Source organism: Tiliqua scincoides, chromosome 3 (assembly GCF_035046505.1).
Source record: "Tiliqua scincoides isolate rTilSci1 chromosome 3, rTilSci1.hap2, whole genome shotgun sequence".
Lineage (NCBI taxonomy): Eukaryota > Metazoa > Chordata > Lepidosauria > Squamata > Scincidae > Tiliqua > Tiliqua scincoides.
In genome coordinates this window covers 238,126,328-238,141,616 of record NC_089823.1, presented here as the reverse complement: position 1 = coordinate 238,141,616, position 15,289 = coordinate 238,126,328, and the positions used below count along the sequence as shown (strand labels likewise).

General features: G+C 44.3%; 1 protein-coding gene across 1 annotated transcript in view; it reads left to right on the top strand.

Moving 5' to 3' along the window:
• The window catches only part of PSMD1 (proteasome 26S subunit, non-ATPase 1), a 119,274-nt gene that overhangs the window by 64,390 nt on the left and 39,595 nt on the right, over positions 1-15,289 (top strand). Inside the window, exons 17-18 of the mRNA XM_066619004.1 lie at positions 5,590-5,704; positions 10,448-10,564. Of these exons, the coding sequence (XP_066475101.1) occupies positions 5,590-5,704; positions 10,448-10,564 (232 nt within the window). The remainder of the gene's footprint in view (positions 1-5,589; positions 5,705-10,447; positions 10,565-15,289) is intronic.

Genomic DNA, 15,289 nt, shown 5'->3' with positions numbered 1-15,289 from the left:
GCTTCTCATACACAAGATCGGCAATCCCAGCTTAACGCATTTTCCCAGCAACCTTGTGTGTTGGACATCAGTTTACTGATAAGAAACAGAATCAAGAAATAATTTTAGAATTGGAAAGTTCCTAGATGTTGGGTTGTGCCAGCTCTCTACATGGTACTTTATAAAGAAAGAAAAGACAGGTGGGGGCTGTCAGGGTGATACAAGTTTCTAAAGGTAAGGACAGGAAGCTGGTGTAGGATTCTGCAAAGGACAGGAAGCCAGTTGGTTAGCTTAGACTTACAACCTGACGATTATTATTAATGTAAAGATTTTGTCCTATCTTTCTGACAAATATTCTCGCAAGGCAACTAAAATCCAGTAAAACACAATAATAAAACAAAGATTAATTTTAATGTACAAGATTATAAACCATTAATTATAAAAAAGAAGCTAAAACCAAAGTCAATTTAAAGCATTAGGAACCAAAAAAGCTTTTACAACAAAGCAGCTGAAGAGGCAGCTTGATAACTCTCCCCAGGAAGAGCTCTGCAGCTGCAGCAGCATCATGACAGTAAAAGCCCTGTCCTTGGTCACCACCACTCATCATGGTGGAGCAGAGCTTGTGAGGTTGATCATAAAGCACAACTAGGCATAGACAGTCCTTAAGAAACCCCAGCTCCAGATTGTGTAGGGCTTTAAACGTCAAAACCAACACTCTTGAATTGGTCCTGAAAACAGCTGGTAACTAATGCAGCTGATATAGAATTGGGCTTGAATCCAAAGAGGTGCCCAGTGCAATCAGCTTCTTTCTGTTGAGTGTCAGGTCTCCTTACTGTATCACAAACTGTTTTTCAAACTTTCTTCAAAGTTCATAATATCCATTTGACATGTCGAAGGCTGGTAACTCAGAAGGAACAAGTTAGATTCCACTAGGTGCCCAAAACACATTGTTTGATCCAAATTAATCCCGTGGTGCTGCACTATCATGCTGCCATGATCCTGTGTGAGTCTGTGGCATTGTGTATCACTACACGTTCGGAACTGTTTTCAAAGGTAGCCATCAGATTAGACAACTACTGTAATTTGTTCTTTCTGGATGTAGCAGATGCATATGTGACTGAAGTCAGTTCTGCCTTTCCTAGATAAGGTCACAGTTAATACATTAATTAAAGCTGCTGGAAGGCACTCTTGGCAACTGACATCATTTGGCCATGCCCAGACGGTGCTGTATCCAAGGGCATATGCAAGCTATGGATATGGTCCTTCAGTGAAAGAGCAGCCTCACCCTAGAGCACTTCTTTCTCCTCAGGATTAAGCTTCATTCTTCCAGTCCAGTGGCCTTCAACATCTTTCGTACTACAACCCCAATATATAAAGTTTGAGACTGGGGACCCACTGCTGATCCTACTCTCTCTCCTGGGACCCAGTGCGCCCACCCTGTTTTTCCCTACCTCTTTGTCTTCAGAACCACCCTGTGGAGTAGCAGCCTGAGCAGGGCCAGCCTTAGGAACTGTGGGGCAAGGCAATGAGAAGAGGCTGTGAAGGATTATATCAAGAATTCAGTTCTAATAAGGTTACCATTATTGGATTAGATCCAATCCCTGTCTTGCACAAGCTTTGGAAAGTTCCTACAACACAGCCCCCCAAAAGACTTTGTAACTCCATTGGGGTCATGACCTACAGCAGTGGTTTTCAGACTGGGGTGTCGTGACGCCCCAACCTGAGAGCCCTCAGTAGTTCTCCCTTAAGGGGAGGGGTGGGGGAAGGCAGAGACGTGATGCTCAGCGTCTGATCTGGGCGCAGGGGCGTGCTGCGACTCACCCCTGCCTGCAGCAGCATCCCAGGGGTTGGGGGAGACCGGCACCAGCCTCAGCAGGGCTCCCCACACAGCACAAAGCCCTCCAGAACACGATCGTGACCACTTCCGGTTTTGCGATGGACCGGCAGTGGTTGTGATAATCTTCTGGAGGGTCTGCGCTGTGTGGGGAGCCCTGCTGAGGCTGGTGCCGGGCTCCCCCAACCCCCAAGAGGCTTCTGCAGGCAGGGGTGAGGGGCAGCGCGCCCCTGCGCCCAGATCAGATGCGCGATGCTGAGCATCATGTCTCTGCCTCCCCCCTGCCCCCGCTGCCTGCAGCAAAGACTCAGTAGCTCTCAGCTCTCCCAGAGAGTTTGAGAACCACTGACCTACTGGTTGAAGAGCATTGTTCTAGTCAACAGCCTATATACACCACTTCAGAGCTTCTCCTGCCCCTGTAGAATTGGTTGGTGGAAGTGAGAGGTAGAGCTGGACATTATCAGCAATACTGATGCCAACACTGCACCCCAAAACTTCCAGGTGACCTCTCCCAGAAGTTTAATGTAGTTGTTAAATAGCACTGGGGACAGGATAGAGTCCTAAGGAATCCCATAAGCCAGTGGGTAGAGCAAATCTTCTGGATCAACTTTCCAGAACACAAGCCACTATAATTCAGTGCTTCTTAGTTCCAGCCCTAGAGTTGGACCTAGAGAGTCTGGTCCAACAAGAAGCTGACAGAACATACCAAGATCCAGGTCTACAGAGCTTGCGTCCTGAGTACACTTCTGTACTGCAGCGAGTCATGGACTCTCCGCTCACAACAGGAGAGGAAACAGAACGCTTTTCACATGCGCTGCCTCCGACGCATCCTCGGCATCACCTGGCAGGACAAAGTTCCTAACAACACAGTCCTGGAACATGCTGGAATCCCTAGCATGTATGCACTGCTGAAACAGAGACGCCTGTGTTGGCTCAGTCATGTCGTGAGAATGGATGATGGCCGGATCCCAAAGGATCTCCTCTATGGAGAACTCGTGCAAGGAAAGCGCCCTACAGGTAGACCACAGCTGCGATACAAGGACATCTGCAAGAGGGATCTGAAGGCCTTAGGGATGGACCTCAACAAGTGGGAAACCCTGGCCTCTGAGCGGTCCTCTTGGAGGCAGGCTGTGCAGCATGACCTTTCCCAGTTTGAAGAGACACTTTGCCAGCAGTCTGAGGCAAAGAGGCAAAGAAGGAAGGCCCATAGCCAGGGAGACAGACCAGGGACAGACTGCACTTGCTCCCGGTGTGGAAGGGATCGTCACTCCCGGATTGACCTTTTCAGCCACACTAGACGCTGTGCCAGAACCACCTTTCAGAGCGCGATACCATAGTCTTTCGAGACTGAAGGTTGCCAATACTAGTTCCAGCCCTGCATGGCTGCCTGGTATGATCTCATGGTCAGTAGTGTTGAAAGCTATTGAGAGATCCAGAAGAATCAAGAGGGTCTTGTTCATTGGTCCTCCACAGCTGAGTTTGTCTGCTAACGAGAGGACTTTTCTGACAGTAGAAAGCTTGAAAGCACGGGTCTCTCAAATTGAATATAAAATAACTGTGTTTGCATCAGAATGCAGTAATTTTATCAGAATTGTATCAGAATACAACACTTCTTATACACTTGATCCAGAACACCATTGGTTAAAGAAATATTTTTAAATATAGCAACTTTCTAAATTCTGTGTTGTGCCACAGGTTAGGTACTGCTGCCATTAAAACGACACGAGGGCTTTACAAAATAGAAATTAAGTGATACAGGCAAAATTCTGACAGCAGGAAACCCACACTTCCTTCTGTGAAGAGTGAGTATGCTGGAGGTGGATTTTTGCAAACACGTTTGATTTTTGGGAAATTTCCATTATCCGTCTTGTGCCTCTGAGGAATAGCTATTTGGGGCATGTGCAGTGTGGCTTGATTCCTGGCCAGGGTGAAAATTAAATGTTTGCGCCCTGCTTGAAGATCTGTGGTTGCCTCTTACAAGTTGGAATTGGCTCCTATACTTGGTTATCATAGTGCATGTGGATTCCCTTCCTTTTATCCCTGTTGAAATGGTAGCTCTTTCGCTGAGGGATGTTGACGTCTCTAATTTTCTCAGAAGCAAAGAGCTGAAGAAAATCTTTGCATGTCGGCGGGAGGCTTAATAGACAGTCGTTGTCAGCTGAATTGGGAGGTGCAGCAGGACAGGGTTGGACATGTGTGCCCAGCGCAGCTATAGTGGGCGGGTGCCCACTCACTCCTCAACATCAAACCTTGACAGTAGAATTCTGAAGGAAATACTGAGTTTGTGCAATGTGGATGATGACTTTGTATTGGAATATGACCGGGGGGGGGGCCCATAGGTCAGTGCTGGTGTACTTGCTGTGCAAGGGTTCAGTCCTTGGTTCAGTCTAGTTAAATGTGTCGGGTAGCAGATGCTGGGGAAAGCCCTGCTGGGGCTAAAGCGAGCTGAGTCTGTCCTGGCACAAAGTGGCTTCGTGTGGAGCAGAAGGGCTATAGACAACCATGGATGGCTGTTTGTAAGAGAGTCTTGAGCCATAATAGCCCAGGAGATTAGTTTGGACTGAGAACCGTCTAGGGTAGGTGTGGTTATTGCCTAGCTGCATAGTAAAGGGTTTGTTGCTTGCAAGTATGTTTGTTGATTCAGGGACTTGTGTGAGTTGCAATTCACGGATAATGCATTGGGATGGGGACTTTGCTTTGCCAGACATTCTCGTTGACATAACACTTTTGACTTGAATGTTCATTGTCACTCATACTGCAGCCTTTCATTTTTCTATTCGAATGCTTTCGAAATGCCAAACTTTACAATCCATTCTCTTGCTCCTTCTATTGTTTTTATTTTAAGACCACCCTTTTGATATAGGGTTCAGCTGCTTTAATAATTAACTTTTCAAATGGATATTAGAAACCACAGGTTTGCCTAGAGATCCGACTGCAGTTAATGGTCTGGGAATAGTCCCAGGTCATGCAGTGTGTTTGAAAGCCTTCTATCTGGGGGTATTTTGTCCTTAAAGACATGTTCAGAAAATAAAGGGAGTTGGATTAATGCATCTGGGTATTGGTGCTAGAGAATTTCATGACTGCTTCTTTGGAGTGTTCTTGCTGTTATGCCAGGATGTTGCCTGTTGAGTGACTGCTGAGGCAGAGGTGTCAGAGTCCTGGCTTCCAGCTGCCTTCTTTCTGAGTGTTGGAGTCCACGTATTCAAAGCCTTGTCATACCTCATTTCCGCAGCAGCTCATTTTTTGCCAACTTTGGAGCTGTTGTTTGAGAGCAAGGCGACAAGTAGCTTTATCTGTGATTCAGTTTTATGTCCTCACATCTGTTGTGAACTTCTCAGGCAAGGCCTGGAATAGCTTGACTTGGATTTGACCCTCCAGTCTCTTTACCACCTTATTTACATTATTAGTCAAAGTTGCATCTGGGAGGCAGCAACAAATCCAAGCTATTTAACAGAAATAAATGTTGGGTCCTGTTTGGGAGGAATGGTTCTGCAACCTGCACTATTGGTATAATTCTTCACTGGAATGCTCTAAGTATTAATAATAATACTAATAATAATACTAATAATCAATGTATTATGGAAAGACTATATACTTTGGCATTGAATTAGTAATGCAGGATATTAGGAAATAAATTGCCCTATGTTTAAAGAAATGTAGGTTCCCTTCCTTCTGTTGCAGGAGCATGGTTCCACCTTAGAAAGTGGAGTGGGCTTTACCAGTCAGTAAAATCTGATGACTCTATTCTATTTTTTGTTTTTCCTCTCCTCCTTCAGGACTCCTGAACAATGTCCAAGTGTTGTTTCCTTGTTGTCAGAAAGTTATAACCCCCATGTCCGTTATGGAGCAGCCATGGCCCTGGGAATTTGCTGTGCTGGTACAGGAAATAAGGTAAGGTTCAAAATACCCAGTTTGCTGCCCTTTTTCTTCAGTCAAGCTCCTAGAATTGCTAATTGGGTAAGAGGCACTTTTTCAAGTGGGTGCTCCTCTTTTTAGCAGGGGGAGAGTAACTGGCCCACCTCACCCCAGCAGTGTCTTTTCTAGTGGCTGTCTGCTGGTGTTCTTTTTGCATCTTTTTAGATTGTGAGCCCTTTTGGGACACGGAGCCATTAGTTGTTTGATTTTTCTCTGTAAACCGCTTTGTGAACTTTTAGTTGAAAAGCGGTATATAAATACTGTTAATAATAATAATAATAATTAACAATAGAACTGTAGGATTGATGGTGAAAAAGAGCCTGGATAGTGAACTTCCAGAGTGGCAGAGTGGCTAAAGGTGACACCCGGAACAGGGCAAAGACATCCGAGCAGAGGCTCAGGAAAAGTCTGTCACCAAAAGCTGCTAGCTGTCTTTACTCAAGAAAAAACCATGCAAAATAGGCTCATTCTCAACAATTATTTATACATAAATGTATTATTTCTTTCTAGACCTCTTGTTTTGTCTCGTAAAGCTAGGTGGGTCTCAATAGTCATTTTAAAAAGTGGGCTGCGGTACTAAAAGCTTTAGGAAGCACTGGTCTAAATAATACAACAGAGTGGTAAGCAACAAAATACACACGAGCAAGCAAAAGAACTAAAAACTCAAGAGGAAGCTGACTGAACCAAAAAGACTTTCAGTGCCTGCCTCAGATTATCCCTCCAGGGGAGCAGCCAGGCTGCCACTGAGAAGGCCCTACTCCTCATCCCCAACAGTCATCCCTCAAATGGCAACAGGCATGAAGGACCTCATGATAGCGAAGGCGGTACATGGGCAGATTGATGTGGGAGGAGACAGTCCTTCAGGTCTCCTAGTCCTGAGTTGTGTAGGGCTTTTATATGTAATAACCAGCATCTTGAATTGTTCCAGAAAACACATTGGGAGCAAAATCAGTTCCTGGAGCACTGGTGTAATATGCTCCAACCAATAGACAACTGAAAGGATCCTGGTTGCTTTCAGGTCACAACCATTTGCAGTTTCTGAACAGTTTTCAAAAGCATTCCCAAATAGAACACATTACAGTAGTCTAATCAAGAAGCAAGTAGACATGGATCTCTGTACCCAGATCTGGTTTCTTCAGGAAGAGGTGCAGGTGGGCATGCCAGCAAAGCCGGGTAATGGCACTCCTAGTCACAACTGCCATCTACATCTCCAAGAGCATTCCTTGACCACAAACCTGTTCCTTCAAGGGGGAGGGGACACAACCTCATCCAGAACAGGTTGTCAGCCCAACCCAGAATCAACTTTCCCACTGACCGACCACAGCCTCATCCTGCTAGGATTACATTTTAGTTGAGTAGCCCACACCTAGTCTTTTGCAGTTGCCAAGCACCAATTCAGTGCTTGGGAGCACAACCTCGCTGGTACTAGACGGAAAGGAGAGGTACAGTTGGCTGTCATTAGCATGCTGTTGGCATTATACTCCAGACACCTGGACAGTCTCTCCCCCAACTTTTTAAATAGAAGATGAATAGCACAGAGGGGAAAAAAACCCCTGACATCTGGATTCAGTGATTTGTTAATGTTTAGTTTGTCAGTATGCTGTAGAACTCCATCCTTTTTCTCCTGTTTGAATCAGTCCATCAGCACCCCTCACTGATAAGGTCAGTTCAGGCACAAGAATCTGCCACATGCCTTCTGTAGTGAAGACAGATGCGAAGAATTTGTTCAGCTTCTTTGCAGCCTCTCCGCCCTCTTTAAGCTTCCCTTTTATTCCCTTCTTATCTAATGGCCCAACCATCTTTCTGGCAGTTTTCCTGCTTTGGATGTATTTGAAGACGTTTTATTGTTTGTGTTGCTATTTTTAGTTATACAGGGTGACCCAAAAGTAGTTGGACAGTAAATGATAACATTTATTCCACTTACTGTCCACCTACTTTTGGGTCACCCTGTATACTGTCATATTCTCTTTTCATGTCCTTTATCGTCTGCCTACATTGCTTTGGCCAGAGTTCATGTCTCCTTTCATTCTCCCTCATTAACCTCTTTGAACCTGGTACTGACTTTCTTCCTTAGTGCTATACATTAGTGTTTCCATTTTTGTAGTTTTAAGTAAGCTCCATGCATCTGAAGAGTCTTGACCCTTTTGACTTCTCCTCTTAGCTTCCTTTTTACAAGTCATTTTACATCTTTTAGACTCTCCCGCAGTGGAACAAGGAATTCCTGCAGCACAACCAGTGGTGTAGAGGGCTAGAATACACAACTTTTCCCCCTGCTTATTTCCAACATCCGTCTAAGACAGCTGTTTAATGTGCTATCTGAGTCTGTTTTATTTCTCAATAATTTGTATAGGCAGAATAGAACCTGCCTGGCTATAGTTCTGTCCTTTTTATTGTTTATTTCTAGAATAAAGGATCTTGGGCATCTGTTTAGATCAGTGTGTCTTCTGGGGCTTGCTTCAGCATATTTTAAAGGCCGCGTTGTATGTTAGAACTTGGGAGGATGGAAATGAAGTTAAGCTCTTAGTTAGACCAAAGAGGCACTTCAATCCCAAGTCCTTTATAAATAGCCATGAGCTCACACAGCATGGTGAATTAGGCCTGGACCAATAAATGCACAAAAATACAACTTGTCCTTGTAAAAGGGTACTTTGCATAATGAGGATGAACGTTTTTTGAAAGCTTGTGCTATAAAAAAAGGAAAAGGAGCCATAATAAAATAACTTGAGCTGCATTTGGCTTCAGCCTCCCCTTTATTTAAAACATTGCTTTGGCTTCATCAAATGGGTTATCTAGTCCAACCCTAAGATGAGTTGTTCTGTAATCAGAAAGTGCTGTACTAGGAAATTCAGCTTGCATGTTGCCAGCATAAAATCCACATTTCCTGTCTGCTGCTGGAAATCCTCTCACCTCAGGTGAGAAAGGTTGTCCCTTATCCCAACATTCCACCTTACGTGTGGTTCTGCTTATTTTGGGCTTCAAATCCTTTCCTTTATTGAGAAATAAACTTGTTACACATTGTGTGTGGGTGTTGGTGTCTCAAATACCAACTTTTTGTTATCCCCATAAGGGAGGCTTTGGTCGTGTGCCACACGTTTTTACCTCTAAAGCAGGGGTGCCCAAACCCCGGCCTGGGGGACACTTGCGGCCCTTGTGGGCTCCCAACCTGGCCCTCGGGGAGCCTCCGGTCTCCAAAGAGCCTCTGGCCCTCCAAAGACTTGCTGGAGCCCATGCTGGCCTGATGCAACTGCTCTCAGCATGAAGATGACTGTTCAACCTCTCACCTGAGCTCTGGGACGAGGACTCCTTCCACTACTTGCTGTTTCTTGTCTGTGATGCAGCAGCAGCAGTGAATGAAAGGCCAGTCTTGCTTTGTGCAAGACTTTTTATAAGCCTTGACCTTCATTCATTCATGTAAGTTCCATTGCTAATAAATTCATTTATGTAAATTTATTCAAATTTGAAATGTAAGTTAATTCTTTTTTTTTGACACAGTGTCAAAGAGATGATGTGGCTCTCCTGTCAAAATGTTTGGACACCCCTGCTCTAAAGCAGTGGTTCTCAACCTTTTTTCACTTACATATCACTTGGCAGCCCATTTCCATAAATTGTGCCATAATTAATATAGTTGCAGTTATTTCAAATGTATATGTTGTAACTATAAGTAAATGACCCAAAAAGGGGATTAAAAAGCCAGTTTTCAACCACTGATCCTTATCTGATATTACCCAAAATGAAAGATTAATTTAAAACTTAACTTTGAACGATGCAAAACATACCGTACGAAGACTCAGAAGAACTTGCTTGTTGAGCACTGCTCACTGGACTGAGGTTCCCGCTTATATGTGCAATGACACTTGAATGTTTGCAAAGCAGACAAAAATGAGAGCTGGGCCTGTGAAGGGGTGTACCACTGAGCATGCATGCTGCAGTGGCAGGTTCGCAACACACTGTTTAGGGAGGGTCTCCCCACCATTTGTCAGAATAACAAAACAAGGGAACGTGGTCTTTTCTCTAGGTTAAATAACAAAGCAAACTGCCACTAGTCATAATGTTGAATTAATTTCACAACTGTTAAATTTGTATCTTGTCTTACATGGTTGACAGATATACCCTTTTTTGCATGTATTCGATTTTTTCCCCCTCACTCCTAAATATCCTGGTGCATATCCCCGGGAGCACACGTACTCCAGGTGGAGAACCCCTTAATGGTTCAAGTGCTGCATATTTCAGCTACACACTGTCTTTCTCCACAAAAGCCTACTCTCAGCACTGCTTAATAAGATTTTGGCGTTGGAATGCTCTACTAGTTCATCTGCATTCTCTCACTAATCTGCTCCAATCGTTTTTTAAAACTTCTTGATGCCTAATATATGCATAGGTTATAATATTAAATAAATTGCTTCTTTAAGACTTTGCACACTTCTGTTTCCAAGAAATACATACTTTGTTAAACACCATGTTCCATCTTCATGTTGTTTTGGTTCTTGAACTCAGAGTGTAAATGGAGTGCATGCTTTGAAACCCTCTACAATAATTAATTCATGGTTTTCATGCTCTTTACCCTGTTATCAAAGTGTAGGCGAAACATGTAAACACACGAGCAAAGCTCTGTTCCCTGGACTGCCTGAAATGCCTAATTTGATAAACCTGATGAAAGCCTGGCTTTTGAAAAGTAATGAGGTTAATATGCTGTGCACTATTTCTCTTCCCCACCCCCAGGAAGCAATTAATTTGCTGGAGCCAATGACAAATGATCCTGTGAACTACGTGCGTCAAGGCGCTCTGATTGCATCTGCCCTTATCATGATCCAGCAGACAGAAATCCTCTGTCCAAAGGTGAGTGATGGACCTTCAACCACGGAGTATGCGAGAGAAATGGTATTTGACTGAAGAAGGCAAAGTCTGTGCACCCTGTTGCTTCAGTTGGTCAACAGTAGTTGTCTTAGCACGTGATTTCATTCAAGGAGCACTTGCTGATAAACTTGCAAAGCATCATCATTTTGAGACTTTTTTTTAAACAGTGGTTTGAGTTCATTAAGAAACAGGAAGTTTGTCGCCAGATCATCTAGTATCAGTTTAGCAAGTTTGCCCTGAAGTCCCATCTCCCATAGCATCAACTTCTTCATCTTTTTCAAAGGACATGGAACCTTGGCTTTGCAGTGACAGCACTTTTGCAGCAGAATGTAGCCTCTGTGCTTTTAGCAAGCTTAGGACTCTATTCTAGCAGACTCAGGCTGGGAAGGTTTTTTTGTGCCAGATATTCCTCAGTAGTCTGAGGCTCAAACTGTAGCTGTTCAGCAACTGAATAGTTAAATTCCACTTTATGGAGGATGGGCTCATAAGTAGAACTTACTTATGTTCATGAGTAGAACTTACAGGTCATAGTATGAAGTGATCAACTGTTGCTACTTAGAACCCCCCCTAACTATGGATTTATCACAAAATCTGTCACGTTCTTTGGGATAAAATATATTGAATAATTGTTGTGGTGCTATTGGAGACTTAGAGCCCAATCCTGAACAGTGCACGCCGGCTTATCGCCAGCTCACAAATGTGCCATAAGGCACTTCTGCAGCCCTCAGCACCGGTGCTAGCTTAGCACTGGCCGGCGCAGGGCTAGTGCCAGTGGACCTCCGCCACTCCATGGTCGCCCAAACTGCCGGGTGGCAGAGAGGTAGATGGGGGCATGGGGGGGAGGCAGGAAGAGGGCAGGGAAGAGGAATGCTGCAGGGAGAGGGCAGGGAAGGCAGGGAGAGGGCAGACTGTGTGCTTCAGTCTGCTGCTATGTATTTTATCTGGTTTTAATTGTTTTTAACTGTTTTGTATTTTTAATGTCTATGTATTTTTTAACTTGATTGTTAGCCGCCTTGGGTGCCCTTCGGGGAGAAAGGCAGAATACAAATCCAATAAATAAATAAGTGGGTGGGTGGGTGGGTGGGAAGGAAGGAAGGAAGGAGGCATGCTGGAGGGAGGGAGCAGGCCAGGAGGGAGGCTGGACCGGAGGAGCTCTGCTCCTCCGCAACCAGAGCCTCCGTGTTGGGCCGTGGGTCCTACACGGAGGCTCTTGATTCTACAGCGGCGCAAGGGTTACCACAGAATCGAGTCACCCCATTTTTACTTGGATCAGTCAACTCTATTAGGACCTCATGAGCCCCTTGTAAGGCAGAGAACAAATGTAAACTCAATAATAAATTGCAGCGTATTGGATTTGTCTGTGATTACTCAATTCATTCATACCTACCTACCTGCTCCACCTTTCCAGTTAAAAACTGTGCAAGGCAATTTACAATAAAATCAGCATAATGTCAATTAAAATTAAAGCACAACAAGCAAACAGTGATATATAAGCTACCTAATTTAAGGAATTTTCTACATTTCGTTTTTTTGTTAGGTGCTGTTAGGCTTATACTTAGTTTCAGCTCGGTGTTCTTTCTAATTAAAAACAACACAGAATACTAGTAGTAGACCAGATCTAATGAGAGCTGTCTCTTCAGTGGTATCTTGCTGGCTGTTGATTTGCCTGATAGCTAACCAAGTACACATGCACAAATGCATCTTATTTTCCTAATGTGTTCCAATTATTTGTCCTGTTTGAATTTTCCTGTTTGACAGTTTTGTAGCATAGAATTCTTGGCCCTGCAAATTCCAGTTCTTTGCTTGGCTAAGTTTTGTTGTGCATACACATTGGAATGCCTTTCCTCTCAGGGGCTAGTGAACAGAACTTGGATTCATATGAAGTCCTGGAATGTTTGATTACACACCATTGGGAGTACGTGGAGACTGACTGGTACGGATCTGATAAACCAGTGAGAGAATGCAAATACACTGTGGATTTTTTTAAAGGAGAGGGAAGAATATTTGACTTTAAAAAATCTTTGATGTCATTTCAAATGACCACCTCTCCCTATAATGACAGACTTGAGGTCTGTCCCAGTGGAATCAAACCGCTGAGTCCCTGGAACTGTGAGCTGCTGCATTCTGCACTAATCAGTTTCCAGAGTGTTTTCAACAGCAGCCCCTCATAGAGTATGTTACAGTAGTTCAACTGAGACATCACCAAAGGCATGGATCACTGTGGCCAGGTCTAACCAACTCTGATACAGCTACAGCTGGTTCATCAGACAAAGCTGGGCGAAAGCTATCCTGGTAATTCATGAGTAGCTGTGGATCCAGGAGAAGTCCCAAGCTGTGTACCTTGTCCTGCACAGATGGAATGCAACCCCTTCGGTTCAGTGATCTAACACCCACATCATGGATTTCTGGACTAGGAGGATCTCTATTTTGTCCAGATTTAATTTCAGCTCCCACATTCAGTTCCCATCCAGTTCCTGGCAGCGTTCCTGAACCTTGACAGCCCCCACAGTATTGGAGGGGGAGGGATAGAGAAAGAGCATGCTGAGTGTCATACTGGTGACAACCTACTCCAAATCCCCAGATAGATTCTCCAAATGGTATAATGTAGATGTTAAACAAAACCAAGCCCTCAGGCATTCCATGTGTCAACAGACATCTCCCAGCACCATCTTCTCAGACCTTTCAGCTGAGAGGGAGCAGGACCACTGCAAAACAGTGACTCCAAACCCAAATTCAACCAGTACGTTTGAAAACTGACCATGTGTGAAGAAGATGGGGTTGAGACAGGATGGGATTGAGGAGAGAGAGCAAGCAAGCAAAGGGAACCAGGAAATTTGACACATGGTGAATGCAGATTGTGCGCTGTAGCCTAACAGTGTGGTCTGGGGCATGAAGTAAACCTCACGATATCCAGGGAGTTTTGTACATTGCAACTTCTAGTTTGACTTCCAAGTTCTCTGAGTGATGGCTTCTGCTGAGCATCTCATTAATGACTCATATGTCTGAATGCCATGTACTTAAACTTTCTCAGAAATGTCATCTAGGATGTTTTCCCACATTTTTAAGGTGCATATTTGAGGGGTGTTTTGCTTCATTTGTTACAAGAAGTCTGGAAATCTGTGAGAAAGGTAGGGATGTAATGAAATGAGATTGCTTGTGCTTATGGTGAGCATTCTTTTTGTCTCTAGTGTGAAGGTTTTGAAATCTTCTCTCACAGAAAGTCATGTTGCTTTCCTAGAACAGATTTCTAATGTGTTCAAGCAACTTAAAACCTTCTTTAAAATAGTATTTTGCCCTTCAAGTATTTTGCCTTCAAGGCAAAGTATTGAATTCTCTGGGAAAGACTTGTGTTACATCGTTGCTTCAACTTAAAGGATAAAATTATTTCTAAAACTAGCATTTTTTTGCCCCCTGGGAGTTGTTACGACTTAAAACAGTACACATGACTGTCGGGAACTTTCCTGTTTATATGGAAGCACCAAGTAAGAAACTTGAAGCATGAGGCCTTGGCCAGCAGCATCCTGGGTTCTTCCAGATCTCCTGCACGTGTAATGTCAGTGACTTTGGACATCAGTTGTCAGCAATATCAGCTTTTTATTCCTTTCACTTTATAGTCAGTTCAGAGACATCAAAAGAAAATATTTCTTTACTTAGCATGTAGTTATTCTGTGGAATTCCTTGCCACAGGATGTGGTGATGGCATCTGGCATAGATGCCTTTAAAAGGGGATTGGACCAATTTCTGGAGAAAAAGTCCATTACAGGTTACAAGCCATGATTTGTATGTGCAACCTCCTGATTTTAGAAGTGGGTTACCTCAGAATGCCAGATGCAAGGAATGGCACCAGGATGAGGGTCTCTTGTTTTCTTGTGTGCTCCCTGAGACATTGGGTGGGCCATTGTGAGATACAGGAAGCTGGACTAGATGGGCCTGTGGCCTGATCCAGTGGGGCTGTTCTTATGTTCTCGTCACTACAGTTTGCGTTCACCTGGTACAAGTGTTTATTATGTCACCCTCAAGATGGACCTCCTTCTGTACCAGACTATACTGAATAAATTTCAAAATCATATGCACAACCTGCTGCGAGCAGCTCGAAGCACCTGCAGGTTGCGCTCACTGGGACAGGCCTTGTATGCTGCTTGAGCTCTCCTCTTTTCCTCAATGACTGGTGTCAACTCCTCAGAGTGGGCTTCAAACCAGTCTGCCGCCTTGTTGGTCCTCTTGCTGAATATGGACAAGGCGGTGTTGTAAACGGTATTCTTGAAATGTTCCCATCTGTTGGATGCATTTGCGTCGGCTGGGCCTGGAAGAGATTCCTCAAGCGCTCATGCAAATTCCTCCACTTTTCTCTGATCCCGGGTCTTGCTGGTATCAATGCAAGGTCTTCCTTCCTTTTTCGTGTGATACAGTCGCTTTGCTTGCAGTTTCACTCTGCTGCGCACCAGGGAGTGGTCAGTGTCGCAGGCAGCACCCTGATAACTGCATGTGATCTTGATACTGGGAAGGCTGGAGCGTCTGGAGAGAATCAGGTTGAGCTGGTGCCAGTGCTTTGATCTTGGGTGTCTCCAAGAGACTCGATGTTGGGGCTTCATGTTGAAGAAGGTGTTGCTGACACAGAGACCATGATGACAGCAAAGTTCTAGCAGGCGTTGGCCATTTTCGTTCATCCTCCCAGTGCCAAACTGACCTAAGCAAGTGGGCCATGAA